Source organism: Desmodus rotundus, chromosome 6, assembly GCF_022682495.2.
Source record: "Desmodus rotundus isolate HL8 chromosome 6, HLdesRot8A.1, whole genome shotgun sequence".
NCBI classification, from domain to species: domain Eukaryota; kingdom Metazoa; phylum Chordata; class Mammalia; order Chiroptera; family Phyllostomidae; genus Desmodus; species Desmodus rotundus.
In genome coordinates this window covers 9,882,387-9,909,576 of record NC_071392.1, presented here as the reverse complement: position 1 = coordinate 9,909,576, position 27,190 = coordinate 9,882,387, and the positions used below count along the sequence as shown (strand labels likewise).

The window sequence follows — 27,190 nt, the reverse complement described above, 5'->3', positions numbered from 1 at the left end:
TGGCCTGTCCACTGTGCTTCGCCACTGTGTATCTGATTGGCCTAGGTGTGGCTGTCCTCCCCACCTGGCCCTGGTAAGGCCTCCAATCTGTGGGCTAGGCTGGGAGGTCTCCCAGAGAGAAGTAAATATTCTTCAGGAAGCCCCAGGGGCAAGTGGGTGGCCAGGTCACGGGTTTCTTTAGGGGTGATGCCCTGGGATGAAACCTTCCAAATGACCCTTTACTCCAGCTGCTGTGCTTTCCCCCTGGCTGCAGAGGGTGCCACTGAGCACAGAGGCTGCAGGCAGGGAGCACAGCCATCCCTGCTGCTGACAGCAAGGCCCACCCCATGAGTGGGGCAGAGAGCCTAGGTCCGCCATGAACTAGATGTTGGACTTGAGCAGGCTTTTCCTGGCTCTGGGCCTCAGTTTCCTCCTCTGCGAGTGGGGCGACCATCAGGGTGTAGCATGAGAGGCTGGTGTGCACAACTGCCTGAAGACATCTTCTCCGGGCTTCCTGTGACTTTTCCGCTGTGGTTGGGCTCCGCAGGTCCTGGTCCCTGGGAGCCCCCTGACCTGCCGCACAGGCTGGAGAGCTGGGCTCTCCCCTCCCTTCTGTCCGCACCAGGGCTGCCTGGCAAGGAGAGCCCAGAGCGGGCGGCGGAGGAGGACGGGGAAGCTGTCCCGACCACAGAGTGGCGGGCGAGGTGGTGACACTCGGGTCACACGGTGGCGGTCTGCTTGATGCTGGGGAAGCTGATCCTCGTGGGTGAGGTGGGGATGGACATGGCCCGGGCCCTGGGGACACGGAGGGAGTGATGGTCCCGCCACCGGTGCCACCTCTTCTTCACGGCTGAGCGTACCTGCAGGGGAGGCACAGACTTGGCTGAGCCCTCGGGGCGATCGTGAGGTCCAGAACAGTCCTCTCCCCTGCTCCCTGTCCCTTTCAGGGCCATGAAGGAGGCCAGGGTGACCCCCTTGACTGCCACCTCCCGCTCAGAGCCTGGCTGGTTCCCAAAGTGGGGTCCTTCCCCAGATGCTGCTGGCCCTCAGAGCTCGTGCCTCCCAGCTATGGCCCTCTCAGGGGCCCTTGTTCCCTAGCCCGTTCCTGAAGACACTCGTCTCACCCTGCCTTCGGACACACTGCCTCCCTGGCCTGAGTCATTCTGGACCTCATGTCTACGGCGGGGCCAGAGGACGGAGGTAGAAGACTAACAGTTCCATTCCCATCACAGTCTGGTCCTCACTGGTGCCCTCTTATTCTCATCTGTATTGCACCTGAGGAATTTTTCTGCAAAACGATCGCATCCCGCACACGGTGGAACGGAATACGTGCTCCGCCAGCATTCCTTCTTTGCTCCTTCTCTCCCTACCCTCTGGCCGTCCTGGTCTCCACCGTTGGACTTTCCCACCTGGGGGCTGCTGCTTGCAGTGACAGACGCCCCTATACGCATGGGCCAGTGAAGAGGCCTCAGGGTGCACTGCATTCCTGTGAGTGTTTGGAAGCTCTTGGGCCCTGGGCACTGTGTCCCTCTTTGCCCTGGGCGCTCACCCACCATGGCCCTGACCGAGTCTGCTGCTGGGATGCTGGGCCTTCCCAGGCACTGGTGAGTCAACCAGGCTTCCACCAGTGCCTGACTCCCGGCCCACCTCAAGGTGGGTGGGAGTGTGCTGGCATCTTCTCTGCTCTGCGGGTCCAGGAAGGCCTGGACGCACGGCTCGCACCTGATGTGCTCCTGGAAGCTTCTCCTGTCATGCCCCTATTCTGGCTCCTCTCTCCTGTGAGACCCTGCAACCTGGGCCCCCCAGCTCACCCGGCTCTCCCAGGGCATTGGTGGGGTGCTGGCCTATGGTTCCCGGGCTGCACACTGAACTTTGTTACACTGGCAGGGGTCCCTCAGGCAGCCTTCCTGTGCCCCCAGGCTGGGTGGTTTCCTTGGCCCTCCTTCCTCATCTCCAGAGCTGAGCAGAGCCAGGGACCCCAACAGTCCTGAAACCCTAGGTGGCCCCGCTGGAGCTGCCCTGGAGTGGGTGTGAGGACCCCAAGCCCAGGCCCCCCAGGGCCTGGCACATACCTCTCCATTTAAGAAGCAGTAGAAGACAGACACAAAGAAGCCCTGTGAAAGAAGGGGGGGTGGTCAGGGGCCTGTGTGGGAACCCCTCGTCTGGAGGGGCAGAGCGGAACAGAAGCAGCTCAGAGCAGGTGTGGTGCCAGCCGGGTGCCCCAGACCCAGGCAGGGCGGGCCTGCCTGGGCCCTGGGTGGGGGTGACAGGGGCCGGGCCAGGTTCAGTGTGTGCACCAGCACCCACGTGTGCATCAGTTCCGCGTGACTGTCTTACGAAGGCGGCTGAGTGTCTCAGGTTGGGAAAGCCCCCCGCAGCCCCGCCGGGTCAGTGGCCCACCTGGAAGGACTGCAGGAAGGAGTTGAAATAGATGAACACGATCTGCGACAGGTCGTCCTCCCCGGGGTTGACGAGGAACAGCATGTAGGTGATGCCCAGCAGGGGCAGGAGGACCAGGGTGGCCTTCACCGCCTTCCTGGGGGGAGAGGGCGACGCTGCGGGCAGGGCCTCACTCGAGGATGAGGGCGCCCAGGGGAGGACACAGAGGCCCCACCTGGAGGCAGGGAGTGGCCCCCATCGCCCCTGCCCCTCGCTCACCTGTACTGGATCGCCTCTGACGTGGTGGATGCTCGTAATTTTGTCATTAGGATCCTGACGATATTGAACAGAAACACGAAGTTCATCTGGAGGGAGGGGATGAAGGAGCGCCATGAGGCAGCAGGAGCTCAGAGGCAGCCACCTCCCCTGTAGCCCACCGAAAGCCCACGTCCCGTGTGCGCGCACATCACACGCGCACACGCATCACACTTATCACCCCAGCACCTGCCTGGGGTCCCAAGGCCTCTGCTCCTCTCTCATCAGGACGGGCAGCCCATCCCTCCCCTCCCCCAGCCCCCGGCCATTTGCTCAGCTGCCTGTCATCTGAGGGCTCCAGGGCCTGCTTCTTCACCCCAGACCCGAGGGAGGAAGAGTGGCCGCAGTGGCAGTAGATGAGGACACAGAGGCCACTCCTCCTGAGGCACGACCCCTCGGAGGGTCCTGAGCCCCGCCTTGCTCAGGACATGGCAGGCACTGGGCTCAGGACCCTGCCTGAGCCCCTTGCCGTCCCGGCTGCAGGGTCCCCACCTTGTACTCAAGGGTCTCCCCGAGGCACTTTTTGCTGAGGACAGCCCTGCTTTGGTGGGTTCGGAAACCAGGTTATTAATCTCTTGCCACCGTCCTCTGTGCCAGTAAAACTCCAGAACCTTCCCAGACACTCTGAAGCAATGAAGACAAACGAGCTGCTGGGCTGATTCGGAGGCTTCTGGAAGGGCCTCGTTTATCTTCATTGTGAGCCTGCCTCGGCCTCAGAGCCACGGCCCCCTGCCCCTCCCCGGCCCGGCCTGCCTGGGCGCCTGGGGTCTCTGTGGGCTGTAGGTGTTGTGCTACACCTGCCCGCTGTCTGTGCATCCGTGCTGCCCTCCACACGCTCCTGGTGAGTCTGTGGGGCTGTTCTCTGTGCCGCATGAGTTTGCCTTGTGTTCGCCTTGTGCCAGTGTGTTCACATGTGAGCACGTGTCTGGGGGCCGGCACAGCTGCTGTTTCTCTTCGTGTGTCTCCAAGGGTAAGCAGATGGCAAAGTGAGTGTATGTAGGCCTGACACACTAGGAATCCCTCCCAAGATACACATGCATGCGCGTGCACATACCCCCTTCCTGAGTCTCGGTCCTAAGAATCCATCCTCCTTAAAACCACCTAAGTTCAGATCACAGCTGGGAGAGGGGGACACAGGCAGACAACATGGGACAGATATTCCTGTGGTCTCTGGGTGGCCCTTAAGTCTGAGGATGCTCTGGGGACCCCGGGGTTCAGACTCCTTAGCCACGGCCAGCTGCCCGCAGTGGGACAGCCTGGCGAACGCAGGACCAAGGGTGCACTGGGAAGCCTTCCGCCAGGGCTGCCCGGGGCCTGCTGGGTGCTGGTTTCTCTCCAGCTCGTCTAGTTATAGCTCCCAGGTGTCTGGTCCATTCCCTGTGATTATGAGGTCACTTCAACCCAGGTCGATTCTAACTTTCTAATACAAGTGAGACAAACTTTGACTTTTTGATTCTGACTTCTCTTAGAGAGGAGGCTGTTGGAATCAAGATAGATTCTCATTTCTGCCACATTTCCCTGCATGAAATCTTATTTACCCATCATCCATCAACCCACTAACCAATTCATTCAATTATCCACCCACTCTTATCCATCCACTCACCTACCCACCCACCCACCCACCCACAAATCCATCCAAATATCTACTCAACAAGCATTCATCAATTTACCTGTGCATTCACCCACCTATTTAATGGGTGACAGGCATATGCCCACCCCACCCACCCAGTCATCCAGTCAGTAAGCAGTGGCTGAGCATCCCCTGGCTACAGGGCCCTGTCCTAGGTACTGGTCCTCACTGGATGCCTCAGTTTTCCCCTCTTGTTGGCACTTTCTAGGCAGGTGAAGTCTCAATGGCCCAAATCTCGAACCCTGGTTTGTGCAGGGCCCTGGCCGGGCCACAGGGAAAGTCTGGGTAGCACGTCCCTGCCTGGCAGGGCCCCAGCACACTGTGGCTCTCCAACTAGAGTGTGCCCTTCAAAGGCACCAAATGCAGTGGCAGGTGGGGGCCCCAGGATCGGCATTCGGAACGGGGCAGCTGGGATATTGCTGGCAGGAGCACTGAGCAAGGAGACACCCTCTGTGCAAGGAAGAGCCAAGGCTTCAGCTAGAGAGACCTGATGTGCCACACACTGCAGGCGCCCGGTCTGGGTCCCCAGCCCCCGTGTCACCTGCAGCTGTAGGGGGACAGTTCCCAGCCTGGGCTTTCTCTGAGCCAGGGGCGCTAGCTCAGCCTGGAAACAGGGGAAGGGGGCTGGAAATGTGGACATTTAATGTCCTTGGAGCAGCCTCCACTGACAGGCATGGAGTGTGTGGGTAAGAAACCCAGCTTTCCCCCCAGGGGTGGAGGGGGACCTTTGTTGGTTTCCTCCCTTCCTGGTCTTCTCCCACCCCCCACTGTGCTTCCAGGGACCTCCTCCCAAATGAACACCTGGCCCCGAGTCCTGGTTACGTGGCTCTGATTCAGGTTGTTCCAGTTGGCGTTTGTGTGGCCTTGGGCAAGTGGCTTAATTAGCTTCCCTGAGCTCCTGCTTCCTCACCTGTCCATGGAGACAAGCACAGAGCTCCCCGGCTGGCCCAGAGGGGGGCCCACTTAGTGCCACATGCCTTTCCCATGACAGCCTCCTGCAAACACAACCAGCTGACTCACTGTCCAGAACCCAGCAGTCTCTCACCTGCAGAAATGCAGCTGTGGACAGCTGGGGGCGGGGGTGGGGTGGGGCAGGGGCACCGAGCAGGTACCCAACAGAGAAGATGGCAGACAGGCGGTGGGAGACCTGCACCTGAGTCTCAGCTGAGCAACTGGGGGTGACCTGGGGCAGGTCGTTTCATCTCTGAAATGCGAAGCACATTCCCTCCTCCTTCTAGACACTGGGGAACGTGAGAACTGGACGTAATGAAGACAGAGCTTCTGGAAGGGCTAACCTTGGAACCTGGGAACCCTATCGGTGCAAAGAGCAGGGCGCAGGCTGGGCCCAAAGGGAATGACAAGCAAAGTGCCCTGGAAGTGACGGTGGAAGGGGACATGGAGAGGAAGCCAGGAGGTGGGTCTGAACACGGAGCCCTCTACCCTTGTCTCCCTGGCTCCATTCACTCCTCATCACTGCCCTGTGTAACAGGGGCTGGCTCCCCATTGTCGTTGGGTCCCCTCCAGGCCAGCCTTCCTTGGTCAGGTCCCAGGCTCCTCAGAAGCCCTGCCCTCCAGGATGGGCTGGCTGGGAGGGGGGTCTCCTGGAGTTTCTGCTCACACTGGGGGGTGAGTGACTCATTGCAGCTGGGACTCCAAGGACACTCTTCCCCACACTGACCGCTGACAGGGACAGGCTTTTGCCTCTGAAATGGTACATTTTCAGTCAGTGGGTAAAAAGCCTTCTTAGTCATCTCTGGCTCAGATATATCAAGGACACTCAGAGATGGGGGCAGATGGATCCCAGAAAAAGTCACAAAAAATGAGAGTAAGGAAATAAGAGATAAACAGTAATCGCCTCCAAGGCAGACCAAAGAGGCCTTCACTAGGCACCTGCTGTGTGCAAGAGGTGGAGGCTGCTCTCTCGGCCCCAGGAGCATGTGGCCCTTTAAGGAAGCTGGTACCTACAGGAGCCTGAAATTACTGGGCCTGAAATGTCTTACGTAAATGCTAATTTCTTATGGGGCCTTTTAGTATGTCTCTCTTTTTACGTATGACATATAATGGGTTTGTTTTTGCAGAGTGCAGCCCCTACTTAAACTCTATCTTGATGAAAGCTCATTGGGGATTAAAAATGGGCAGCAATTATACCTTAGATTCAAAGACATTTGGAAAAGGGCGGGAAGCTGAACTACAAACAATTGCTCATTACACTTCATTCTGGTACCAGGGCTCTGGGCTGGGGGTGGTGGGCTGGGCCCCAGAGGGGGTTGCTGAGGGAGGAGGGGGGATGCAGGTCTGGGCTGAACAGAAGCCTGCACACCCTTCTCTTGCCACCAGCTGCCCCTCACCTGGCTGTCTCTGCACTGGACCTGGCAAGGGGATGTCAGATGTGGGAAGGCAGTAGAAATTGGCCAGTGGACCCGTTCTCTACCCAGAGGACTAACCCAGAGCCAGAGAGGGGAGGGGCTGCATGGGCAGGGAGCATGGGGAGAGCGAGTTTGGAAGGGAGGTGTCAAGGAAGCAGGGTGGTGTGGACAGAGCGTGTGCAGGAAGTGGGGCTCTCCAGGCCACATGGCTCCCTCCTCAGCCTCTCTGCTGGGTGGGTCCTCAGCTGCTCCCTGGTGCCAAGTCCCCAGTCCCCAGTCCCCAGTCCCACCCCAGTGTCCACCTACCAGGAGCACGAGGATGATGGGGCCCTGGTAGATGTAGTCCACAATGTCACCGGGCTCCTTCCCAAACCAGCACCTGCAAAGGTGGGCGGCTGTCAGTGACCTGCTGAACCGTGACTCGGGGACCCCTGGAGACTTGGGCCCAGGGGTTCTTTGCCTTGACCCGTCCTGAGACCCAATCTCTAGGCCTGCACCTTCCCCAGAAGCCTGGGTGCATGGTCCCAGCCTCCTTGACCACCCTGTCCCCCACCCGCTGCTGTCCCAGCTGCCTTTTGTCCAGCACGGAGGATCTGGTCTCTCCAGCCAGCCTGAGGGCAGCCTGGGTCTCCCTCGCTCCGCACTCCCTCACCCATTCTAGACTGCTGGGCCCTGGGCACATGACGGACAGCCGGGCTGTCCCCACTGGTTCCGGGCCCAGCTGCCCCGTGTCTCCTGTTCATGCGATGCTTGGAACCCGCTGCTCCATGTGCCAGGCATGCAGCTGCACAAAGCAGCACGTGTGGGGGCAGGCGCCTTCTCTTGCCCCAGCCCAGCCTTCCTCCTGGCTGAGCTTCATTCACCTGGGGAGGGGGGTGGGGGCTGGAGCCACCAGAGGCCTGGCTGTTCCCCAGGGACAACGGTGGGTGAAGCTTCAGGGTCTGGGTCCAGGGGAAGGGCTCCCAGGACCCCATCCGGCTCTGCCAGCAACTCTTCCTGGACTGCAGTGGGAAGGCCCGGGACTGTGTCCCCCTACCACCTCAGGGGTCACCCAGTGAATACTGCCTTGAATAGGAATCTCCCCAGCTGCCGCCCAGTCCCGGGGGGTTCTGGTCTCTGTGTGAAAACCCCCTTTGACAGGAAGATCGCTATCATTCTGCATAGTGATAAAGGTGCTCCTCTTAGTCTTGGGCAGCTTTTGTCGTTATGAGCACTTCCTAATGTTGAGTGCCTGCCCGCACCCTCAAATCTCATCTGCTCTCTCCAGCCTCAGAGACCCCTTGGAGATTTTTATACAGGGAATTATGTTCCCCTGTCCCCTCTTCTCTTAGCTGGTGGCACCCAACTTCCCAGCTGCTCCCTGGCTGACCCCTGACCAGGTGGCTGGCACCTGGGCTGTGGCTTAGTGTATAGCAAAGGTTCAGACGCAGGTGAGGTCCCCGGACAGGATCCTGGCCCAGGGGCCTGTGAAAGGCTCATCGTCCCAGCCTTGGATGAGGTCTGGGCTGAAGGCCAGGAATCTCTGGCTCCCTCCAAGTTCTCCAATTCTGAGAAGGAGGCCTTCCCAGATGCCAAGGGGTCTTGCATTTGGGTGCTTAAAGGAACCAGAAATCCTAATTCGGTTCAACAAAGCTGACTTGACACCTACCACGAGTACCTCTGGGAGCCAGGGATGGATTTTTACAATTGAAGGGTGATGAAAAGCTGACCTGCCTGGACGGCTGCCTTTCCTGCCCCACGGCTTGGCAGGAGCCCCTGGCTGCCCTGTCCCAACACCCCCTGGCCCCGGGGCTCCCATGGCTGGCCTGTCCTACTTACTGCTCATTCTCATAGTAGAGCTTGCCAAGGGCCCAGGCGAGGGTGATGGGGAAGGGGATGCCTGAAAAATGAGACATGGGTTGCAGTGGACAGACAGGTGGACAGGGGACCCTCTTGTAGAGCACGTTTCCAATCCACTGCAGACCATCCATGACCCCAGGGGCCTGCCCTGTCCCAGCCCCCACCCCTCCCCCACTCTCAGCCATCCCCTCCGAGCAGGTCTGGGGACTGGCATTTTCTGAGATTTTTCTGATTGAGTAGTGGAGCTGGCGGCTTCTCTGCCAGAGCCAGACACAAAGGTCTTTGCACCTGCCATTCCCGGCGGGGAGATGAGGGCCATCTGGGAGAGGCCCTCTTTGGGGGACTATTTGCTTCTTCCTGGCCAGCATGCAGGGGACTGGCTGCACTGCGGGCTGTCCTGGGGATCATGTGTGGGGCTGTGGTTCTGTCCTTGGACCCAAGATGAAGAGAGGTGACCTTTTCGGCAGTACCCCACCCCACCCCCCGCTTGGCCCCACCACCCTCCCGGGGACCCTCACACCATCCAATGAAAAGGAAGAGCCACTTCCGTAGGCGCTCAGTGGAGTAGGCCATGACGATGGCTGTGTGCAGGTAGCAGCCCTCTACGAACATCCAGAAGAAGTTTGTCACCACGAAGTAGTTGAAGACGACGGTGATGCACCGGCACCAGACCTGCATGGGGCAGGTGGCAGTCAGGGGCTGCCCAGGGCTGGGGCCCAAGTGTGTGGCCTGGGCACCAACACAGGGCCAGCCATTTCTGAGGTTCAGGGACATGGCACTAAACCCCCTCCAATCGCATGCTGGATGGCCGATCCTTTGTCATTCCTCTCACTGCTGGTCTGAGTTTCTCACTGCTTTGGTCTGAGTTAAAGCACCAGTCTCCATGGATGCTGGTGCGTCTGTGACTTTGCTCCAGTGCTTTCTAATTTCCCCTTTTCGTCAAGAAAGAGGGGGGTCTTGACCCAAGCTTCCTGCAGGCAGAGGCTAGAATGGGTAACACTGCTGTGTCTTCACGGTCATATGCTTTGGAGGGTCACCTTTTATGCATAAGTCACACTGGCTCCCGTTTCAGGGTGGAACGTGAATTTCATGGAGGAGAGTGGTTTCTTATACAGTGATTCAATTAAAAGCACACCATTATATAAATAACAGTGCAGGGTCTCTCTGCAGGCAGGTGGTGGCCATGGAGGTGAGTGTCCCCGTGTTTGGGAGAATGAAGGCTGCTGTTTGCCTCCCCAGTAGAGGGGAATCTGTCCCCGTCCCTCTGAGCAGGGCTGCCAGATATAAGCCTCCTGCACTGAGCTGGTCGCGGCTTCCTTGGCTTCCCCCATGACCCCAGCCTTGACCTTGGGCCCCGTGTGGCTGTGTGTCTCCTCTGTTCTGAGAAAGCCCTACTTAAGTGGGAAGCTAAAGATCCTCTCCTCCCAACCCTGCTCTGTCTCCAAGTTACGTGACATCTTATTGGTACAAGCCAATACTGGGCTACGGGACACCCCAATATTGGATTGACCTTGGCTGGTGCTGAAGCAGGGTGCTCTGTGTGGGGCCAAGTTGAGGATCAAACCAGGCTGGGTGTGCTCAGGGTCAGCCACACAAACACAAGTCTTAAGAAGTCTCTAATGGCGTGCCAAAGCACTCTGCGTGTGGCCCACTTGCCTCTGGTTTTTAAGTGGCTGGGACACAGTACGTAGCAGTGGCCACTGATCTGGGGTAGGTAGCTAACACGTGCTGGCCCAGATGGACAGGCATCACTACAGTGCCACCTGGCCCCTCCGAGCCTGCTTCTAGGCCTGTACATTACAATCCCTACAGGCCCTTACTGGGGGTGAGTGAGACAGAGCTCAACAGAGGTTTGCTCCAGCCTCCTCTTCTCTCAGCGTCTTTGAAAGGTCCACACCCATAAGGTGGCAAGCAGGACAGGGTACATCAAAATCTGCTGTCAAGTTTGTGCTGCTCCCAAGACCCCAGCCTAGTAGCTCCCCACTCCCCCAGCTCTGGAGGGACAGTGACTGGAGCACAGAGGTGGGTGACCTGGGCCCAGCCCCACGCCTCTGCCCAGGGACCTCATTGCTTTCATGCACTTCGTGGTCGATGAGCTGCAGCAGGAACCACGTGACGTTTCGCAGGATGAAAGTGGTGATGAGGTTCCAGTGAATCACATTCCGAAGACAGCGAATGCTCCTGTGAAAGGCCCAGGTTGGAGGTTGGACAGGGTCAGGGTTCAGCTAGGACTAAGCCCCTGGAAGCCAGGCAGAGGCTCAGCCCAGCATGAGGGTACGGGTGCAGCAGGAGCCAAACTCCCACCCTCATGGCACGGTTGGAGCTCTCACTGCCAGCCCCCCTGTGGCATCCTGCATGCCTGCCAGTGGGCCTCCCCCATGCCCCCTTTGCCTGTTGGCTGCAGGGCCCCTGGAGCGGAGGCGAGAAGGTCTGGGACAGGCGAAGGGGTTGCTGTGGGAGGAGGGGCAGTGAGAAGGCAGGGGAAGCGTGGCTCACCGCAGGGCCAGGAAAAGCAGGAAAGCCGCCGTGAGGGCTGCCACAGAAACGCAGTGGCCCAGGTAGTTGACCACGAGGGCGATGTGGTAGTGCAGGCTGTACTTCCTCTGCTGGACAGACAGACAGACACACTGGGAGACAGGGGCATGGGGCACAGGGAGGGCAGGGCTGGGCCTTTAGCGATGACCGCCCTGTGGGTCCTGACCTGGAGGGCGGAAGTGGCTCCAGGTGTCCTCACCGCGCCTGGCTCTCACACAGCTCCCTCCTCCTGGCCCGGGGTGGCCGCGGGCAGGCCTCCCACGGGCAGTGTTGGTGCGGATTTGTACATAGTGTCTTCTGGGATACGCCAGAGGTGCAGATAGATTTTTATTTTCTTTTTAATTCAGGCCTGGGAGTTGCCACGCCTGTGTTTAGTCTCGGCTCAGACCCCAGCTGGCTGAGCCACTGAGGGTGGCAAGTTGATTTGAATCTCTGGGCCTCAGTTTTGACACCTGTACAGTGGGCCCAACCTGCCCTCCGGCCGCAGAAGCAGTGACTGATGGGAAGTCTGAGGGCCGCCTGGGGCCCCATCTGCTCTGGGCGTGGCAATGGGGTGGGGGGTGTGCATTGGATGCAGAGTCCTTAAGAACAATATCAAAAGCAAGTAAAAGCCAGTCTGCTTTTTATTACCACCCTGGCTGGCAATCTAAACAGAGGCAGGGATACAGCCCTCCTTCTGGCCCCAGGCACTATCTTCCCCACTCTCACCCCCACCCCCACCTTGGTTGGCCACCACTGGGAGGCCGTGAGGTGGGGAGGGCAGAACAGGGCACCACTGAACACCTCTTTCTCCTTCATGACCTGTTCGTCCCCCTGCTGATCCCGTGGCCCTCACTCAGTGCCCCTTTGGCTTGACTTCTGAAGAACCGCTCTCTCAGGGGAGACCAGTGGCCCTCCACCAGCCCCCCTGAGGACTGTGCTGGGCAAATGAGGAGAGTCTGAAGGTGGGACGTTTCATTTTGGGTCAGAGCTGAGGCCAGCTTCAAGTGGGAGGTGGCTGGCCCACGGGCAGAGGAATCCCATTTCAGAGCAAGAGGGGCCGGTGAGGTCTGAGCAGGACCCAACTTCCTGCGGGGACTGCCCCTGGGGGGCTGCACTGATTTCCACGTGGAGTCAGAGTCAAAATGCCAGATGGGGAAACTGAGGCCCAGAGGAAGAAGGAAGTCACACAGCCTGTGAGATGTTGGAGCACCGGTTTCCCAGTCATTCCTGTGTCCCGTGCCACCCTGACTGTGTCTTGCGCCTGCTGGACCTCTCCCGAAGGCGGGGCTCTGTGTCCCCTCCCCTACCTCACTGCAGTGTCACTGAACACAGGGTGGGGCATGGGGGCAGGGGCAAGGGGCCCAAAATGGAGTGGTTGGGAGGCAGGACTGGTTCTGCCCCTGTGCTCAGCCTGAGTCAAGCAGGGTCAGGGCAGGTGGGGCCACTCACTGTGTCATCCAAGATGGGCACACATTGCGAGTAGTTGATCCGTGAGGCCCAGGTCCCATTCTCCAAGCACTCCCGGTAGGCATTTCCTGCAAAAGGTGCCAACCACCAAGAGGCAGGTCACTCCCCTCCTCAAGAACACTCCCTGGCTCCCTAGTTCCCCCAAGATGAGGCCCATACTTTTCAGCTTCCCTGGGCCGGGAAACACAGCGTGTATCTAAAAGTTCACCCGGAACTCACGTGCGTGCAAACAGCACCAAAGACCGCACGCACACAGCAGCGAGCAGGCACGGGTAAACCCACCGTGGGTGCAATCTTTGGCTAGTTCAAGCACTCCCTCTCCTTCTGTTTGGAACCGAACCCAACTGTGAGCCCCGGGTTGTGGGTGAAGGTTCACTGCTTTCAGCCACGTCATTTCCGTCCTGATCTCAGTGATGTCACACTTAACGGGTCCCTGCTTTCCTACCAACACAGCCCTTTCATTTTAATCATTGCTGCCTGGGATGTAGCAGGTGTCTACCACGTGCCCGACTCTCTCCTGCTTTGCCTGCGCTGTCCAATCCGTCTCCACAGCAACCCCAGGGGAGCGGTGCCGACCTTAACCCATTTCACAGGGAAAACTGAGACACAAAGAGATTAGGCTGCTTGCCCAAGGTACTGTACGAGGATGACAAGAGGGTTCAGACCCAAAGGTCTGGCTTCAGGCTTTACGTTCTTAACCTCTAGGCCAGGGGCTCCCAACCTCCAGACTGTGGATGGTACTCGTCCCTGGTGCAGTACCGGACCACCTGGTTAGGAACCAGGTGCACAGGAGGGGGTGAGCAGCTGGCAAGCAAGCAAAGCGTGGCCCACCTGAGTTCCACTAACCCTAACTGGCCCTCTCCCTCCCTATTCTTCCCCGCAAGCCCTGGAAAAATTGTCTTCCACGAAACTGGTCCCTGATGCCAAAAATGGTGGGGACTGCTGCTCTAGGCTAATGAGCACATAGGAATGAGGAACATTTGGGAAAACAGGACTGTCCTGCTGACCTTGAGCCTCAGCTGCCTGGGTGACTACCACGTGATTCTCTCACTGTGTGAGAACCGGCCTGGGTAATAAGGTTGGAATGTGCTAACCTCAGTGTCTGATGCACAAAAGTGCAGGTTTTACCCAAGGGCAATGCACGAAGGTCAGAGAATGCTCACGTTTACCTTGCTTTAAATTCTAGCTTGACTGCCAATGTCTCCCTCCTAAGACACCTCCTCCAGGTAGCCCACCCTCAACCTCCAAACAGGAGAAGCACCACCCACCTGAGAACTCCCAAAGCCCTTTTCTGGCCTCTGCTCTGCATTTCACAATTAGTATGAATTTTACCTCCCCCACGGAGTTAGAAGTTCTAAGTGATCCATTGTTTGGGGGTGATTCGTACCAGGGCTCTGCTCTCTGGCTAATGGACGGTTGTTGGCAGATTTGTCTTTTGGCTTATGTTAGAGATACAATATACAGCTAATTAAAATCAACTGCACACAGAGCAGAGTCACAGAGCCAGGGGGAACCTTAGATTGTTTTTGGAAGCAGTGAGTTCTGAAGTTAAATAAAACCCACTTCTGTTGAGCTGACAGTGAGTAAAAAGCCATAGAATTATTAAGGAGCACTTGCTGAAGAGTGGAAATTGTTTCCGGGGGGAGTTCTATTAGCGTAATTGTTTTTTAAATTGGTGATCCAAAGGCACAGATTTTCACCTTCAGGGTTGTTCCTGGCCATTTCTGGCCTCTGGTGCCTGCCAGCATGAGGCCGCCTCTGGTGGGACTGTGGTCCCTGCGTGAATGGACGGGGCCAACACTGGGGACACTGACTCCAGCCTGGACATGAGGACACAGTGCCTCAGCCCTGACTGTGGCTCCCAATTCCCTGCCGAGGCTTTCTCCCTCTGGGGGTTGTTTCGCTGCAGGAAGGTGGTGTGTTCAGAGAATCTGATGCGTCGGGTCAGTGACATTGCTGAACTGAAGGACAGAGTGGGGCGTGAAGCCAAAGGAACCCATGTCAAGGTCTCTTAGGAGGGCGAGTCCTTTTGTAAAATGAACAGTCCTTCCTGATGGGGGTTTAGGGTCTCTCTCAACAGAGGCCTGGCTGAGGTGAGACACCCTGATTCTAGCTGTGGTTCCAAGAGAAAAATTTATGTTCTGGAATGTGTTCATAGATGTTACCCAGATTTCTTGAAGTTTAGTGCTAAGCCCCTTCCTCCAGAAAGGCATCCTTGATTGCTCACACCTCACAGATCTCTCTATCTTGAGACTCCCCACCACCAGTTCTCACAGTCCGAGCCTCACACTTGCAGCCCTTGCTCATGACCTGGCACAAGTTGTTCAGGTGCGTGAGGCTGGTTTCTCTGATCCGTGTGGGACTCCCTGAGGATGGGGCCTCAGGGGGCTTGTTCCCCAAGTATGGTATCTCATGGGGGTGCTGATGGAAGGGTGGGGGCTTGTGGATGGGAAAGGGTCAGGATGGAGATGCTGCAAATCTGAAACCTCTCTGGCCCCTTTCATGCATGCTGCTGGGATAGCAAGTTCTGTGAGTTCATCTCCTCTTTTTTTCTGGAGTCCCTCACCCCCTCCCCACCTATCCCTCCACCCACTCTCTGGCCATGTTGCCTGGACTGGCACAGCAGTCCCCTATCCTCCTTATGTTCTTGCCCTCACCCCTCTCTATCCTTTACCTCAGCTGTCAGAGTGATCATGTCGATTTATGCCTAAGAGCATTAAGCTGCTTTTTATTGCTCTTGTGAATGAGTTCAGCTTTCTTGGTGTGATACTCAAGGCCCTGGACACTCAGGCCCCAGCCTGACTTTGCTGACCCAGCTCCAGCAGTCTGTGGGGCCATTAGCATTTGCACAGGCAGGCGGGGCGCATACCCAACTCTCTGCTGAGCCCCCCCCAGGGAACACCCTCCTCACTCTCACCCATGGCTCACCAGCAAACTCATTATTTAACTTTTCAACCCTGGATCCAATGCCATCTCCTTCTGGAGGCTTCCTCCATACCCAAGTTATTAAGTATAATCTTCTTTTTCTGAACACCTCCTCTACGTCTTCCCAGCATTGAAACATCGGCCTTCACACTCCATTGCCCTTGAACTACAGCAATGCACCCACTTCATATCACAATCCAGTGTGCGTGCACACACATGCACACACACACGTGTGACTGAATTCAGCGTCACAAAGCGACACTTACCTTTACCACAGTTATGTTTTTCTCTATATTCCATTTGGGTGAATTCTATTTACTTTATGTACAAACGCTACTCGTGACCCCACTAAATGGACATCACAAGGCACTACTGTGCCACAATCTGCAGAGTGACAAACAAAAATCCCTTTTAGAGCATTTGCCATCATTCACTGTGGACGTCATCTCACCGGGCTTGACCCCATTCTTTGCTACTGAAGTTGACTTCCCTGGGGACAGGCAGACAAGCAGGCAGAAACTACTGAAGACATCGGACTCCCCTCAGGAGGGGGCCATTGAGTGAGTTGTGGGCGGTGCCAAATTGGCTCAGGTCTGCCAAAATCTTGGGCAGCAGAGTCTGGGATGAGGGATGTGGGAGCGAGAGGGGGGCTTCCCTCAGTGGGCTCAGCCATGCCTGGGAAGGAGGTTCTCGCTGCAGACACGGGGTTCCAGGGGACTGGAAGACAGATGTTCCCAGCTCTTCAGGGGAGCTGGCTAATGAGGATGGCAAGCCCTCAGGCACAGCCCAGCACAGGAGAGAGTAAGACAGGAGAGTCGGGCAGGGAAAGTGTGCGGGCAGGTGGCCAGGCCAGATCACGGGGATGGGTGCAGGGAGGTGGGTGTCTGCTACCACAGTGACACAGGTGCCCCTGCCTGAGATCAATGCGGATGGTGTGCAGTGCGGCCTGCCGGGGGGGCCTTAGGGTCTGGGTGGTGCAGGCAGGGTCTCCTCCACCAGGGCCTGCGGCCTGGGCAGCCTGGACCCTTCCCCAGAAGTGTGCTGGGGCTCTGCCCCCAAGGAGAGTTGGCTGAAGAAAGCCCCCATTACAATGGACTCTCCTACTTTCAGGTGCTGATACTTTGATAAGAGTTCCTGGTTCTGGCAGTCCCCTGAGTGCCCCGGAAGCCTGGCTGGGGAAAGATGGAGACCTATATTCTAGTGGGAGCTTTGGCTCTGGCTGGCAGTAACCTTGCCTAAGCCCCTTCCCTCTTGGCCTCAGTTTCCCCTCAGAAAACAATGTAAATTGGTTCTCAGTGATGGTACTGGCATCGCAGGTGGGCCTTCTACTCTAAGTGCCAGTGTTAACCATGAGGCATTTAACAACACTAAACATCCCTACATACTGCCAAGTGTCCATGATGTTGGCACTGCTATCTCTGATATCCTAACTGGCAAGGCATGGGAGACAGGGACCAGGAAGAACAGACCAATTTTGGTGGTAGTTAGGGGGGATAGAGTGCAAGGGACAGGCTGGGTGCCCTGTGAGTGGGACAGTGGTGGAGGGGCAGTGACGTGGTCATGGGACACATAGGAAAAATGATAAGGGGGAAGGTATGGGAAGATGCTGGCAGGAAGTTGGGAAGGGCCAGAAGCAGTATTCATTGAAGGAATGCGGTAGCTGGGCAGGACAGAAACTTTCAGCACCACGGACAGCAAAACAGACCCAATTCCCCACCATTTCTGTAGGTCCCCTACCTTGGAGAGCTCCTACGACCCAGCCCTCTCATCCTGCATTCAGCTCATGGCCCTGGGCCCACCCCAAGGTTACACTAATTCATGTCTCTCTTCAAGCATCAGCCCTAGATGCTCTAGATGCTTCCATGAGTGCTCCAGCCCCCTAGGGGTTCATCTACCCACCTTTTCTAGTTCATGCTGGGTTGGGATTTCCCAGTTAGCCTAAGGGAGCAAGGTCTAGGTGGCCCTCTCCTCTGGTCCTTTCTGAAGGGCTACTCAGAGCTGAATATACAGGGGCTTAAGATGGACGGAGGTGATGCTATTGCCTAGCTGACTAGGTAACACTGGATGAGGACGAGAGGCTTGGGGTGGGCCGAGAGGACAGTCGGCCACCTGGATGCCCAGGCCCCGGCGAGCTGTATGGCAAATGCGAAAGGGCCACACATGCATGAGGCAGCTAGGCTACCACGCACATGCCACAGGCAGGTCGAGCCCTGCTTCCAGAACTGCTGGCCCTGCAAGTCCACCCCCACCTGGGGTGGGGGTGTCACTCTAAAACAGCAGCCCTGAGGTCAGTCTCCTCCAGATTCTTGTCAAGAAATCCTTGGCCATCCCCAGAAAAGCACACTGGAAACTGAGTCATCAGGCATCTCCTTGGGAATGTAAGGGGGGGCCAACTTTTCCCTCATTTGGTCTGAAGGAGCCCGAAGAGGGAGAGTGACATGTCTGGGGTCACCAGTAATGAACAGGCAGAATGAGACCTCCCTCCCCTGGGACACGCTTTCTCGTGGGAGACCCTGGAGCCAGGGTTCCCGGAAGGAAGAGGCCCTCCCTGCGCCACGTTGTTCCAGAAGATGCAACGGCTGTGCCCTCTGCCATGCCTCCGCCCCTCGGTGTCCAGATGCTCAGAGTGCCCCACGCCCAAGGGGCCAGATGCCTACCACGAGTCCCCTTAGTGCCTCTCCTTGGAGCTGGACTGCTCCAGGCCTTGCCATCTGCTTTCTGTCTGGCATGGGGCCTTGCTGGGAAATTTTTAACCTTCCCCTTGGGTCACTGTTCTTAGCTTTTTGGGAGATCTCCCCTGGCAGGACTGGGTAAGGATGCTGTGGGGCATGACTGATGGCTTTTCCCCTCCAGTCAAGAGGCCTTTTGGGGAAGCTCAGTCACGGTGCCAACAGCATAGTTCCTCGAAGCTTCCCCAACAACCAATGCGTGTCTCCCCGGCTCACACTACTGTGAATGTTTAAATACTGCTGCAGCTAACAAGCACCAGCCTGCTCTGGGACCTGGCTGGAACATTTCCTGTCTTGATCTGATCACAGTGTGTGGGTGGGGGCAAGGTAGGTGCAGCTACAGATGCTCACCCAGGTTCAGACCCAACCTAGAAGGAGTGCTGGGCTGAGGGAATGGGGATCTGCCCTCACCACCCTAGTCATCAGGTGGGGAAGAGCCTCCCCAGGGCCATCTGGGCTGAGGGACAGGAAACTTGGGTTCCATTCTTTAGTGTTCTGTGGACACTGCTCTCAGGGCCCCAGCTGTCCATTCTGGATGTCTCCAACCCCCCAGTACCCCATTTCTAAAAACTTTTCACTCCTGATGCCTTTCCATCCTTGAGTAGGCACGGCAGGCATAAAGGTCCCTATTTACAGCAGACCGTGAGGATGCTGAACTAGAGAGGCCCTGGGCAGGTTAACGGAGACCACACAGGGCCTATGCACAGGGAAGGGGTGTGGGGTCCTGCCCTCCCCAGGAGGGGTGCAGGTAGGAGGAGGCTCCTGCTCCATGCTCTCTGCTCCAGCCTCCATTGCACAGGGCTCCTTCCTTGCAATCATCCATAGCAACGCTCCGTGGGCTCGTCGCCATGACGCCAGCCATGGAGGGAGGAGGGGAGGAAGAGGAAAACAGGGACCCCTGAGGCAGAAGCTGCTGGGGAATGGAGGAAAGTCAGGGGAAGGGGGCTACCAGAACTCATCAAGCTCACCCCCCACCTAGTACAGAGAAACAGTCCCAAAGAAAAGAAAACCCTGCCAGAGGTGTGGCAAGCAGTCAGTGGCCTGGCCAGCACGAGAACTGGCTCTCAACCAGTTTCTGTGGAGTAATGTGGGGTAAAGCCACACTGCTGGCTGGCAGAATCCTGCGTCCTCACGCTCACCCAGAGGTTGCCCCTCTCCAGAGGCCTTTGGGGACCAGACCAGACCTTCTTCATGTATATCCTGAAAATCAAGCAGTGTCCCTCCAGAATATTCCAGGCTTGCACCTCGAGGCTGTGGGCAGGCAGCAGGGGCTCTAAAGTGAGTGGAATTGAGGCTGATGACCCAGTCTGACCCTCGAGGCCTCCACGGTTTGGCCCCTGTTCTCTTGACCTCTCCCCCACCTCTGTCCCCACTCCCCCTTCCACATCACCGGACCCACTTTTCAAGGCTCTATTTAACACTTCTTCCTCCATGAAGTCTCTATAACTTGCTCCCCCCTCCTTTGAAAATCAACCTCTTCCACGTGCCCTCCAGCCTGGGCTGTATGTATTGTTTCATTTAGGAGCAAATATCAAGAAGTTCTCTTTAAGAGTGCCTCTCTCCCTCTCCCTCTCCCTCTCCCTCTCCCTTTCCCTTTCCTTTTCTCGGGATCCCCTTTGAGGCAGGAGTTTTCTGCATCTTTGAAGAGCTTGTTTCAAGGGGGAGGGGACAACACACCCACGACCCAAGAAGAGGTGGGCAGGAAAAGGGCTGCCAAGGGTCTGGAGGGCTCCTGGGAAGGAGGGAGGAAGGGAAGAGAGCAGGGAGGTGTTGCACACAAATAGCTGAGACTTCCTTGCTTCTAGCGTAGCCTGTAGCCTGCGCCTGCAGAGATAGGAAACACCTATCACCTTGGCCTGCAGATCACAGGCCAAGAGCTCCCAGAGTCAGCAGAGGCCCTTGGGGGCTGGGCAAGTGTCTTCCCCTCTCCCAGCATTTCCCACCCTTAAGTAGCAGCGGAGGAGCCGGCTGGCCTCAGCACGGAGGCCCTGCAGCTGGGACCCTGGGTGTCTGGAGGCCCCTGAGGCATCTGTTTTTGTATGCGCTCTCTTCCTTCCACCTTCTCTTAGCCCAGCACTGCCACTTTCCCTCTGTCCCAGCAGAGACCCGGATCCCCAGGGTAGCTTCTAGCCTGGGGCCCAGGGCAGCTTCTAGCCTGGGGTCCAGGGCTCAGGTCACACTGGGGCCAGAACACAGACCTGGGTTTCTGGACTTGCAGCTTCTACTCCCTCAACCCAGGGCCAAGGGCCTGCCTGGGCCCCTCCTTGAGGCTCCACCCCTGCACCAGGCCTGTCCTGGAGAATTGTGACATCCTACTGTGTCAAGGCCCACTCCCACCCTCTCCAAGAAGCCTTCCAGGAATGTTCCTGTGCTCACCAAGCCCCTCTTTCTAATCTCTGACTGTTGATTTGTGTGAGTCTGGTCTTTACACAGCCTGGGGCTTCCTGAGGGCAGGGATCGGCCTTTCCTATCACCTCTGTCCCCCAGGGCTGCAGAGGAGGTTCCTTTTTCTTTCTTTTTTCTTTTTTTTAGAGAGAGGAACATTGATTTTATTCCAGTTATTTATGCACTCATTAGTTGATTCTTGTATGTGCCCACAGGGGATGGAACCCACAACCGCAGCCTATGGGACGATGCTCTGAGCAACTGAGCTACCTGGCCAGGGCTGGAGAGGAGATTCTGCACAAGCAGGCAGACCCAATGGCAAGACCCCTCTGGCTGGAGACCACTCAGCTAATGTTTCCATGTGAACACTGCACATGTGTCTAGAATGGGGTTCTGGAAAGTGGGGACCCTGTCCTTTCCTTGGGGTTGGGTTAGGTGGAGTGTCCCTTTATCCCCTGTCCTGGAAGATGTCTCAGGGCAGATGGGACCAGCCCTTCGCTACAGGCCGGAGATCCAGGAGGCTGAGGCTGAGCCGGGTTGGGCTCAGCAATTGGGCAGGAGGGAAGCAGCCTCCCCTTTGCAGGACCACAGGGGACAGGCAAGAGGAGGTGCCCGAGCAGGGCAGATGGAGGAGGGGCGGGAGGAGGGAGACACAGAGGGTTTGGGAAGGAGGGGACTGGAGAGGGGAACTGGGGAGACAGAGAGGGAGGAAGAGAGCTGGAGAGGGAAGACGGATGGAGGGAGGAAAGGAGGGAGAGGGGAGGGGGAGAGCAGTGTGGACAGAAGAAGAAACTGAGGAAGAGGTATCTATAGAAACAGGGAAAATCCACCTGGAGACAGAGACGGAACCACACGTAGAATGAACAGAGACAAAGGTGGGGAGACCCAAAGACACACACAAACACACAGAGGTGGGCGCCAAGGAGTCAGAGTAGGATGGAGGGGAGGTGGGAGGAGAGTGGAATACAGTGCCCCCTCTGGCCAAACCACTTCAGGGCTCACGCACCTCCCTTCCCCTGCGGACGGAGACTGGGGTGGTGATGAGGGATGTTGTGCATGCAGGCCTCTCTCAGAGGTAGTGGCGCCTGGAAAATGACCCACACTGGGTAGCTCTGTGCTCAGCTGAGTGGATGAGTTTGCGGGGACTAAGCTGCTATCCCACCAGGGCAATTCCAGCCCTTCAAAGAACGATGCTTCAAGGGGCATTGGCTGTAGCACCACAAAATGGGCAGAAAGAGGGGCCAGGACCCTCCTTTCTGTTCCCCCAGGCTTCTCCTATGAGCTGTTTCCCTGTCTGTGCCCTTCTTTCTAAAGAAGGACCCCACTGGAAGGGCAAACAGAAGGAGGAGGCAGTGGCCAGGAGGGAACTGACTCACGGTGTTTCCATTGCCATTGGCTGGCTGCACTGGTTAATGGCGATGCTCTCTGCCCCCCACTCTCATCCTGGTCCCCAGCAGTTGCACTGCAGGCAGCATTTTGGTCCAAAGGAAGCCAACCGTTCATCAGATAGCAGGGGCTAATTGGAACTAGCTCGGTGGTGCCCTGACTGCCTCGTAGCTTCCCGTTTGATATGAGGAGAGGGGTCTGCTGTGTGCTGGGCCCCTTCTTTGGGAAGCCTTCCGAGCCCCTTGCTCTCCCCCGTGAAGGTGTTTGTCCCTCTGATTTCCTTCTGTCTGTTACAGTGGTGAGCGCAGCCCTCAGTGCCAGCGCAGTGGCTGGCACGCAGGGGCATTTAATCAAATGAACACTGTACTTAGCTCTGCCATGAAGAAGAGACCCAGGCCCTGCCCTCAGGGAGCTCCAGACTGGTTGGTGAGAACAGGAGACAGCCCAGGCTGGGTAGGAACCAGAGCAGGCCGCCCCTCCCTCCTCACCGAGCCCTTAGTCTTGGGGCCCAGGCTGAATCGGGGACCCTGAGCTCCACTGCCACACCCCACACATCTCCCAGGATCCTCAACGTACAGTTTCATAATCTCAGGACTGGGAAGGAACACGGAAGTTGTTCCTTCTGCTTGCACACCTCCCAGGTCGGGGACCTCACTTCCCAGCAGGGAGGTCTGTTTCAATCATGGAGAGAAAGCATGTTCTCAGATGACGCATAAATCTTCCTGAGCAGCCTCCCTATGTCTCCCATCCCCTTCGATCAGGAACACCTCTGCTGTGGGACACCAGGGACGAAGCACAGCTGCTCCCTGGGCCACCAGAGCCGCCGCTGGCACAGACAGGGGAGGGAAGCTCAGCATCCGATGCAGGCTGTCTTGCCCTCTAACCACCTCTCTCGGTGAGGGCCTCAGGCTCTCAGAGCTGGGACAGGCATGTGTGTGTGCACTGCGCACGCAAGGGGCTAGGCGCCCTGGGCCCTGTTCAGACACAGACGTTCAGAGAGAGGTTGCTAAGGTGTTTTCAGGACAGGGGCTGCAGATACCCCTCTCGTTCTCCCTCTCAGGAGGCCCTCTGCTGGTGGGGTGGGTCTGGAGATGAGAGAGGCCTTCAGGGTGGGCCGGAGATTGCGGCTCCGCGGCCTCACAGGACATTCCGCCTGGCTCCCGGCCAGACCTTCTTCAGGTCACAGACTCAGCGCAGGTGCTGAGTAACCCCACCTGGATGCGGGGTGACCCCAGCAGCCTCCGTGGCAGCCTTCTCCGAGTGTCAAGCCAGGAGGACGGTGGGCTCAGGCTGTTCTCCCTGGGAGGTGAGGGGTGGTCTTGATTACCTGGGGCACTGGAGTAATGCAGCCCACGGCCCCTGACTCAAAGCCCATCTGGGTAGGAAGAGGCAACACCCCACACTGGCCAAGAAGCTTCTACATGCTGCATGCTTCCCCAACACAAGGCTCACCCCAGTTTTCCTTCCTCCTGCCTTCCTCCGCCTTCTCCTCCTCCTCTCTGGTAGCAAAGAGTGATCACTGCACTCACCCCGGGGGTTGGGAACTTAGCATTCCCCGCCCCTGCCCCCTGGAGAGCATCGGCTTAACAAGAAGAAGCCCTAATGGGGGACTTTAGGCACCCATGTATATAATGGGGAAGAGAGATTTTCCCTCAACAGAGGAAGTATTTCCTTCTCCCCTTTCTGGGTTCTCACCGCACAGAGTATGGGAGTCGTGGGCAAGTCACTACCGCTATCCTACAGTGGGGTAGGAACAGAAGGAGCGCCCCCAACAACCCCTGATAAGGGGTCCTTAAGGCCAGCGGTCTGATGGCGCTGCGCGGCCCTCAGCACATCTCCGACACTGGGTCGGGAGTCCTCTCCACTCCCTAAACAGCCCTACTGGAAGGTGGGCGCAGAGTCCGCGACCGAGGGTCTGGGACACTCACGCGTGGTGTTGTACTTGACGCCGTTGAAGTACTCGGGGCACTGCCTCTCCACCAGGGCTCCTGCAGCGCTCCGGGGCCAGCATGTTCCGATCTGGTCTAAGGTCGTGTTGCAGTAGGAGTAGGGACCTGGCGACAGAGAGAACAGAGTGGGGCTCAGAGGAGTGGCCGGGATCGTGGGGCGCCGCGAGATGCAGGACAGAGCACTTGGAGGGCCGGGCCCTGGAGGCACCTAACAGGCCATGGAAGGAGCCCGCGCTGCCCGGGGTTCGCTTGCCTCCCGCCTACCCTCGGGGTCCAGAGGCTGCGCCCAGCCGTCCGAGAATAGCTCTTCGGCCAGCGCCATGCTGCAGTTGGCTTCCAGCAGGCTGTGCAGCAGCGCCACTTCCATCGCGCCCCGCAGCCGCGCGCCCAGAGGAAGGTGAGTGCGCGCTCGGCGCGGCTGCGAGGGACGGGGTGCTGTGCGGGATGCCAGGGGACCCCAAGTCCGGACCTTAAGGGAGAGTAGGTGCGGAGCACACCGAGCTGTGGGCCCACCCTTTTGGTCGCGGCCAATGGCCGCGTTAGGGGGCGGGGCCGGGCCATTACTCCAGACCCCCGCCCGCAGTCCCGCAAGGAGACTGACTTCTTAAGCCCCGCAGTGGTCCAGAGAGGGAAGGCGGGGATGCAGAGCAGGGACCTGGGGTGGCGGAATGTCCCAGCCGAGGATCGCAGCTGCTGGGGCAGCAAAGCATGCCCGCTAACCCGCCCGAGGAACCCACTGCAGTCTGCCTCACTGACAACCAGAACTGGGTGGCTCGCTGTCTTTCTTCTCCCTAAACCAGGACACTGGACCGGGGTAGCAGGGAGCGGGGGCGAGAGTCCACGTGCAGACCTGCCCCCCAGTAAAGCTCCTTGTGGCCTCTGGGAAGGAAGTGGATCGGAGGGGCTTCGAGAGAAACGGGGAGACCACTGAAAAGTCTAGGGTGAAGACCCGGGCCAAGCTTGGGGGAGGGGGTGCCAGGATGGAGAGAGGGATTTCCGAAGGGAACCAGCCCTGGTGGGAAGGGACTGGAGACAGGATTCGGTGGTGCAGTTCAGGGAGACATTGTCTGTAATTATCTGGAGGACGTCAGACACAAGGGTCTGACTACTGTGGGCCCTGAGAGAATTCAGTCTCTCTTCCTCCTGGCTTGGGCCTGGCCACCTGGGAGTGGTTTCTCTCTCTGTGTGTGTGTGTGTGTGTGTGTGTGCGCGCGGGGGGGGGGGGGGGGGGGGAGGCGCGCGCGCAGATCATGCCCCACAGCAAGAGTAGAGGAGCTAAAACCCTTCTGTGGAATTTGCTCAGCCCCTCCCACCCCCAGGGCTACCTGCTCTGTAATTTGTTGCAGCTCCATTCTGAGTGCCCAGGGTGAGCTCCCTCTGCTCATGACTGCTGAGTGGGGAGACCTGGGTTCAGGAGACAGGGGCTGGGGCACGGGACATCCCAACTCAGGCAGGGGTCTGGTGCTGCTTGTCTCTACTCCTCCTGCGTGTTACCTCAGTTTTTATCCTCTCTTCTGGGGCTGTTTTTGCATCAGTGAAATGTTCTCCGAGGTCCCTCCCAGCCCTGAGAGTCTCTGGTTCTGTGTTTTGAGATGCAAAGAATGAGGAAGGTGTGTGTGTGTGTGTGTGTGTGTGTGTGTATTGTGTGTTTCTATCTTTAGATGGCAGGGAGAGCTGGGGCCCAATCCTGCCTCCCTTGCCAGCCTCCACTGGGAGCAAAGCTGCCAGGGAAGGCTGAGCCCACCCTGAGCCAGCACTATGCCCTGAGCAGGGAACGGGGAGGAGGCAGCTGGGCTGACTTGGTGTGCCCAGTCTCACTAGCCTCCAGGGTCATGCTGCTGTCCCTGCCCGGGCAGAGGCAGAGAGCAGAGCCCCGAGACCAGGGCTCAGCACGGGAATCTCTCCGGGCTGATGACTGGCAGGTACAAGGAGCAGGCCAGCTGGCCAGGTCCATCCTCTGCCTCCTGAATGGACAATTAGGGCCCTTGGCTCAGTTCTGGGCAGCCACAGAGACAAAGGTTCCTTGGTGTCCATACCAGTGCCTGGAGCAGGGGGGCGGGGGAGAAGTTGAGTCCCAACCCCAGTCCTAGGCAGAGTCCTGTCCCCCGCCCCAGACTGAACCCTGCCTCACGGGGACGCCACACAGGCTGGAGTGTGGTGGGCAGGGCCAGCCCCCATCTTTGCTGAGAGACAGTTTCCTTCATGTCCGAAGGAGGGCCCTCCACACACCGCTCACAGAACTGGGAACAGGGGCAAGTGGAGCTAAGTTAGTAACTGGCTTGGCACCAGGGCCACCACGCAGGGGAAGCAGCTAGGACAGGGGGTTGCAAGTGCCCAGTGACCAGAGTCTCACATACAACTCTGTGCAGACTGGAAGGTTGGCCTGGGTGGCCTGGCTGCTCTTAATATCACATGTGATAAAGGTTCCCCTGGGAAATGAGCACTTCGGTGGCAGAGCCAAAGGCCATTCTGCACCTTGATGGGCCAGCTGGGGCTGAGCACAGACCCGCAGACCCAAGGCACCCTGGTTCCTGGGAGGCAGGGCCGTTTCTTCACGTGTCTTATTGTCCATATTGTAGGCACAGTCGTCTGTTATTCTAGGTGCGACAGAGGAAATTAAGAAGATAGCAGCTTTGGAGCAAACTGACTTTACTGCTCACTTTAGCATTTGCAAACAGTGAGGAAAATGAGGAAAAAGCTGTCAAGAGCTACGACAGCCCTCAATTAGGTTAAATCCAACTACAGATAAGTAAGTTCAGGCCTCTTTGCTGACTAAGGAAGCAGAGGTGGATGGGAGGCCCCTGGGATGGAGGCCAGGATTTGAGACAGTGTGTGCCCCCAGGCTGGTGGGACAGGTTGCAGATAAGTTCAGGGAAGTGAGACAGGTGCTGGGGGAGGACACCTGTGTTAGGAGTAGCAGGGGGTGAGGCAGGAGTCTCTGGTTCCCTCCTGATGTCAGCGGCAGTGGAGGTGCCACAGTCCAGGCCAGCTCAGGCACCCATCCGGCTGTCCAGCACAGCCTGCAGCCTGGCATCAAACTGGCACGTGGAGCACGAGGGAACACACATGGCATCACATGTCCTCACAGTGTCACACTCTCCCATTCATGCCACTGCCCATCAGGTGTCAGCTAGAAGCAGGATGTAAGGGGACAGAGTCTGTATTGGCTTCTCCCAGGGGCTGCGTGTAGCCCAACTGAAGAGGCGGGCATGCAGAGCTGGGACACAGGTGCAGGGTTTACTGGGAGTCACAGTGGGGTTGCTGCTGAGGGCACGGAGGCTCGGGAGAGGCCAGAAGGCCGCCCACTCTTGGTGCTGTGACACC

The 27,190-nt window shown here is 57.9% G+C and overlaps 1 protein-coding gene across 9 annotated transcripts in view; it reads right to left on the bottom strand.

Annotated features, from left to right (window-relative positions):
- Positions 1-368: 368 nt before the first annotated feature.
- CRHR2 (corticotropin releasing hormone receptor 2) overlaps positions 369-27,190 on the bottom strand; it is a 34,800-nt gene continuing 7,978 nt past the window's right edge. Inside the window, exons 1-13 of one of the 9 annotated variants that reach the window (XM_045197458.2) lie at positions 24,131-24,279; positions 23,846-23,971; positions 12,475-12,560; positions 11,005-11,114; positions 10,572-10,689; positions 9,027-9,180; positions 8,488-8,548; positions 6,976-7,048; positions 5,214-5,298; positions 2,638-2,723; positions 2,380-2,515; positions 2,052-2,093; positions 369-839 (exon numbers count right to left, since the gene is read on the bottom strand). In XM_045197458.2, coding sequence (XP_045053393.2) covers positions 433-839; positions 2,052-2,093; positions 2,380-2,515; positions 2,638-2,723; positions 5,214-5,298; positions 6,976-7,048; positions 8,488-8,548; positions 9,027-9,180; positions 10,572-10,689; positions 11,005-11,114; positions 12,475-12,560; positions 23,846-23,971; positions 24,131-24,233 — 1,587 coding nt within the window. In that variant the 5' untranslated portion in view covers positions 24,234-24,279 and the 3' untranslated portion in view covers positions 369-432. Of the gene's footprint in view, positions 840-2,051; positions 2,094-2,379; positions 2,516-2,637; positions 2,724-5,213; positions 5,299-6,975; positions 7,049-8,487; positions 8,549-9,026; positions 9,181-10,571; positions 10,690-11,004; positions 11,115-12,474; positions 12,561-23,845; positions 23,972-24,130; positions 24,280-27,190 lie in introns of those variants that run through there. The other 8 variants (XM_045197456.2, XM_045197457.2, XM_045197459.2 and 5 more) reach the window with 8 other exon arrangements.